Source organism: Penaeus japonicus, unplaced genomic scaffold (genome assembly GCF_977035675.1).
Source record: "Penaeus japonicus unplaced genomic scaffold, GWHDUDI00000001_assembly GWHDUDI00000018, whole genome shotgun sequence".
Classification (NCBI taxonomy): Eukaryota; Metazoa; Arthropoda; class Malacostraca; order Decapoda; family Penaeidae; genus Penaeus; species Penaeus japonicus.
Genome location: NW_028234420.1, coordinates 20,307,618 through 20,315,117, shown reverse-complemented (window position 1 = coordinate 20,315,117; position 7,500 = coordinate 20,307,618). Strand labels below are relative to the sequence as shown.

General features: G+C 26.8%; 1 protein-coding gene across 1 annotated transcript in view; it reads left to right on the top strand.

Annotated features, from left to right (window-relative positions):
* LOC122244125 (uncharacterized) overlaps nt 1-7,500 on the top strand; it is a 46,098-nt gene that overhangs the window by 16,089 nt on the left and 22,509 nt on the right. Inside the window, exon 2 of the mRNA XM_086546750.1 lies at nt 3,988-4,153. Within this exon, the coding sequence (XP_086402876.1) occupies nt 3,988-4,153 (166 nt within the window). The remainder of the gene's footprint in view (nt 1-3,987; nt 4,154-7,500) is intronic.

The window sequence follows — 7,500 nt, the reverse complement described above, 5'->3', positions numbered from 1 at the left end:
GGGGCGGGCGTGGTTAGCAGCATTGATCCTCGTGTGACCTTGTATCTGTGGGACTGTGTTACTGCTGCTGCTGCGCCTGCTGCTACGTTGATCGGTTGTGATGAAGCGTCATCTTTTAGTGTTTGATGTTACACTTCGTCCTTTGTTGCGGGTACTGCCATCATTCACTGAAGATGACCGTTCAGCGCAATCGTCTGTTTGATGCGTTCTAAGGGAGGATGGCGTTTCAAAAGGCCGATACTTGATTTCTTGTTTTCCAAAATATAAATAATCCATGACTAAACACACACATAGATACATAAATACATGCATACATACATACATACATGTATACATACATACATCAATACAGTACATATATATATATATATATATATATATATATATATATATAATATATATATATATATATGGTGTGTTTATATAATAAATATATATATATTTTTTTTTTTTTTTATATGTGTGTATGTGCGTGTGTGTGTGTTTGTGTGTGTATGTGTGTGTGTTAATACATGTAAACAAGCACAAATACACTCTTACAAACACACACACACACAGATACACGTGAACAAAGTTGAATTGATACAGAGCCAAAACACTATGTTAAGGGAACCACTAAACCGGTTAATGTTTAGTCGAGGGCTGACGGAAAACGTTTCCACACTTCAAATACTGACATCGTGCGTTGGAAAGTGAAGTGCGTCCGTGCGTGGTAAGTGTGTGTTGCGTAGATAGATTCATAGGTAGATAGAGTTATAGATACAAAGGAATAGATATATACAAATATACATATGTATATTGATATCTATATAAATATATATCATTATTGTTATTATCATCATTATTATTATTACCATACAAACTACCGATACCTTTCAACATGATGTGAGTACACGAAGGTAAACACAACATATATAAGAACAAAATACCGGTAACAACGTTAAAGCGCTGTTAAGAAGTACTGAGGGAAAATATCGACTACTGGAAAAAAAACGATAAGAAAATTGATAAAAAATTTAAAAATACGCTCGATGTCAAAATGATAAAAAATAGAATATACCATCCTTGAAATATTCAGGTTTGGTCCGTCGAAGAGAAATATCAAAGTCATTTGGCCCACTCTTAAATTTTACAATACAGTCCAGAACTTGTTCCAGAACTTACTTTTAGCTGGAACAAAGCATCTTAAATAATGCCAGTTACGATGATATACAAGTATCAGAGCGCATTCATTTATGACCAAATCAATTCTTGTTATTTTAAGAGGAATATAAAGGATGCTCAACAATATTATATATCTTCTACAAAATTTATAAGAAGCCAATCGAACGTCGATGGCTTCAATGAAGTTTAAGTTAGGATGCAAACATTTAGTTCAGTTGAATGCCAGCTCAAGCAACTTGAGATGACAATCAGCTGCAGACATCCATACCTGTGAACAGAATTCAAAATGTGGCAGAAAAAAATAATGATGATCTCGGAACAGTAGGGTCACAGGAGTAAGATTTATAACATTTGTGAAGCAGGTCCAAATTTTGTGCAGTAGATGATGAGATGTTTTGAAAATGTTTCTTAAAAGTCAACTGAGGATCTAATGTGACACTCAACAGCTTTAAATGTTTCAACATTTTGTATTAAAAAAAATGAAATAAAGTAAAAAAGTAAAAAGTAAGTAAATGTTTAGTTAATAATAGAAATTATATAAAGAAGAAAAAATTAAGTAAAAATGTAATAATTTTTGTATATTAAGTAAACCACCTGCACTATGCAAAATCAATAAGTCAGGATGGAGAGGGAAAAAAGTCTGTGAGCTGCTAATAATGTCAAAGGAGTTAGTCTTTCTGGCATTGAGCCTCATACCCCACACGTGACACGAGAATACATACATACATACATACATATATATATATATATATAACTATAAGATATATATATATATATAATAAAATATGTATATATATTTATATAAATATATATAATAATTATATATATATATATAAAAATATATATATATAATATATATATATATATATACACACCACACAACACACACATCACAAACACACGCACACACACACACACACACACACAACACACAGATATATAAAAATATATATTAATATATCAATATAAATATATATATATATAATTATATATATATATATATATATAATATATGTATATATATATATATCAATTATATATATATATATTATGTAATATATATATATATTAATAATATATATATATATGTATATATGTAATATGAATGAATAATTATTATAAATATATATATATATATAATATTTATATATTATATATAACTATATATATATATATCAATATATCTAGTAAAATATATATAATATAAAATATATACCACATACATCATACATATCAACATATAAAAATTACAATATATATATAAAAATCTATATATATATATATATCTATTATGATATATAATTATAATAAAACACATATATATACACATACATACACATACATACATACATATATAATTAAATTTATATATATATATATAGATATATATATATATATATTTAAATATATATATCATATATATGTGTGTGTGTGTTGTGTGTGTTGTGTGTGATGTGTGTGTTTGTGTGTGTGTGAGTTTTAAATAACATACATACATATACACACCAAATTATACACACCCACACACCACACACACACACACACACACCACACCACACATTGCGACACCACAACACACACACACACACACACACACCATATAATATATATATAGTATATATATATGTGTATAAATATATGTATATATTAATAATATATATATGTAATGTATATATATATATATATGATATTGGATATATATCTATATATCTATATATATGTATAAACTATAAATAATAATATATAGATATAATGATACATACATACACACACACAAATGATATTAACACACACACACACACACACACACAACTCCCCCAGAAACACACACACACACCAACCCACACACACACACAACACCCACAACACATCCACACACACACATATATATAAATATATAATATATATATATATTATATATACATATATACACACACAGAAACTGACACACACACACACACACACATCACACACACGTACTTACACCACACACACACACACGCCACACACACTATATATATATATAAAATACTATATATATATATATATAATATAGTACGTAGGTATATATATATGGTATATGATGAATATGAATATATATATAATATATATATATATATATATATATAGTATATGAGTATATATATGATATATATATTGTATAATATATATATATATAGGGGGATATATATCTATATATATATATAATATATATATATATACATAAAATATATATAGTAAGGCACCTACGATACATACATACATATATATATATATATATAGGAGTATTTATTAATATATATATAAATATATAATATATTATATATATATATATGTATGTATTTATATACACACACATATAAACACACACACACACACATATATATATATATATACACACACATACATACACACACACATACAAACACACACACAAACACACACACACACACAAATATATATATATATATATATATATATATATATATATATATATATATATATATATATATATATATATATGTGTGTGTGTGTATGTGTGTATGTATATATATGTGTGTGTGTAAATATTTGCATTTAGCAAGTATATAGATAGATAGATGGGTGGATATAGAGATAAATATAGATTAAGAGATGTAGATATAGTTATGTAAATAAATACTGATATGAATAGAGAAGAAGATATCGGACGATAGATCTATGAACAGATGAATAGACATATGCTTGTAGAGATGTAGAGATAGATATGTGTGGGTGTTCATGGATTTTGAACTGATTAACACCAACTGCAGTAATTTCTTTAATTTCTGTGTTTATTTCCAGATGGTAAGGGTAGCCGGCGTGCTGCCCTGGCTTGTGTTGCTCCCTGTGGCCGCCGCTGCCGCCACCGCCGCTGCCGCCACCGCCGCTACCGCCACCGCTAAGAGCGGTGCCACCGCGACCCTCGCGCCCGTCCCGACGGACGCCGCTCGTCCGCCTCTGCACCAAGGTACGGCACGCGGCCAATAGATTGTTTTCTCGGCTGGGTGCACCGGCAGCCTGTGCTTTCTGCCGGTGTCGTTTTTGTGTCCGACCCCTCCACCTCAGATTTACTCAGAATACGAAACGTATGCATACACTCTGCTCAGTTACTTAAACATTACTATTGTCAGTTACTTCCTATTGTTCATCTGTCTTTTTGCCTTCTAGTGAAAACCGCTCAGCGTATAAATTCATCAAGAAAAATTCCTCGGTACCTCATTTCCAAACATACATACACACACACACACATACACACACACATACACACACACACACACACACACACACACACACACACACACCATGTTTGGCTTAGGTTTTATAACAATGTAATTTTCATTCCTTTTATTTTTTAAAGACAATTAAAATTAATTAATTGTAGGTTATACCCAGTTATTTCTAATGAAAATAAACAAGCAAAAGCATAAAGTTAACAAGCAATTTTTAGAACCATCAGATGAAAGAAAGTATTTGAAAACCAGAGTTCATTTGTCTCAAATCATATATACACCGTAGTTCCCTGTATATTGAACGACGCACCTGCTGGAATAAGAGTAGGAATATTTGCTACTGCGGCTTCAGGATGTAAACAAAGTTTCTGGTTGCCACTTCAAGTTGCATGCGCGCACACAGTCATGCTTCATGGTAACGGCAACAAGCGATAGTAAATTATACAACTTTCTTGATACATTTTCTGCTATGGCTTCACCATAAAAATATTCATTTCTTTAACATGCTTTAATCAAGTAATTGGTTTACTTGAAAATACCCACATCACAGTCACAGCATCAAGGTAATGAGTTAACACATTTTACATTGATTTTTGGTGTACCTTTTAACCCAACACGGCCTACTCTAAGCTAACCATCGAGCAATAAGAACGCAGAGTGATGTTTTTGGAGAAGATATATCTTCCACGTTACACACACGCACACACACACACATACACACACATACACACACACACACACACACACACACACACATACACACACACACACACACACACACACACACACACATATACATACACACACACCATATCACACACACGACAAACCACACACACATGCATGCATACATACATGATAACGTATATATATGTCAGTAAATGTATAATGTATATATATATATATCAACATAATATATATATATATAATATATATTATATATAATATATATATAATAATTATATATCTATATACATACATCTACAAACATACATACTTACACACACACACAACACACACACACACACACACACACACCCACACACAGAACAAACACACCAACACACACACTCACACACACACACAACTCACATATATTATATATAATATATATATATATATATATATAATACATATAATAATATATATATATATAGTACATATATAAAAAGTGTATGTATATCCTTATAGAGTTGTAAGCAGATTATAAAGAGTTTATAATAAATATATATATATATTTAATATATAATATATATATATATATATAAATATGTATATACATATAAATAACAATACATACATAAATACATAATATATATAATATTATATAAATATATATATATATATATATAATACATATGTAAATATATATGTTATATATATATTATATATATAATATATATATATATATGTGTGTATGGTGTATATAAATAAATATATATATATATATATATATATATATATATATTATATTATATATATATAGTATATTAATTACACACACACATCTACACAATACCTCTATATATATATATATAAATTATATATATATTATCTATATATTTATATATATATATATATAAATAAAAATATAATATAAATATTAAATATATATATATATATATAAATATATATATATATAAATATATATATTATATAATATATATATATATATATATATATTAAATAAATATAATATATATAATATATACATACATACAAACACAGCACACACACACACACACTACACACACACACACACACAACACCACACACACACACACATATATATATAAAATATATATATAAATATTATATATATATATATAGTATATATATAGTATAATGTTATAATGTATATTGTATATGTATATATATATACACACATATATATGTATATATAGTATACATATATATTTAGGTATATATATATATACATAAATATATATAGATATATATAAATATAAATATATATATGTATATAAATGTAAAATCTAAATATATATATAAATCTATAAATATATATAAATAAATATATCATAAATATATATATATATATATAATATATATATATATATATATATATATATATATCACACACACACACACACACACACACACACACACACACACACTCCCACACGCAGACACACACACAAAGACATACACAAACACACACACAGCACATACACTAAATATGTGTATATATATATATATTAATATATAAATAAATATGTCTATATATATAATAAGTATAATATATATATATTATATATATATATTTATTATTTATTTTATTTTATACACACACACAACACACACACATACATATATTGATATATATAAATTATATATATATAAAAATATATATATTATAATATTTTTTTTTTTTTTATTTTTTTATTTTTTTTTTTTTTTTTTTTAACAACACACACACACACCACACACATATATATATAAATATCTATATATATATAATATATATATATATATATATATATAAATATTATATAGTATCTATGTATATATATATGTATAGTGTATGTATATTATATATATATATTTATAAATATACAGTATGTTATATAAGTAAATTATTGTATAGGTATATATATGTATATATATATATATATATATATATATAAATGATATATATATATATATATATATATATACACACAACACACACCCCACACACACGACTCGCAACACACACCCACACTACACACGCCACACACACACACACACACAGGCACACATACAACATATATAAACATATATATAAATATAATATATATCAAATATATAATATATATAGTAAATGTATATAAAAAGTAATATATGTATATATATATATATATATATATATATATATATATATATATATATGTATATATACACACACACATATGTATATATACATATGTATGTATCCGCAGCGGATCATCTGTCTCCATCATCTTCTATCCTGCTTATCCTATTCAGTCAGACCAGCTGATCTCACTTCCTCTCTCACTGCATCCATGAATCTCCTCTTCGGCCTCCGTCTCTTTCTTCTTCTCGATGGTTCCATACCTAAAATCCT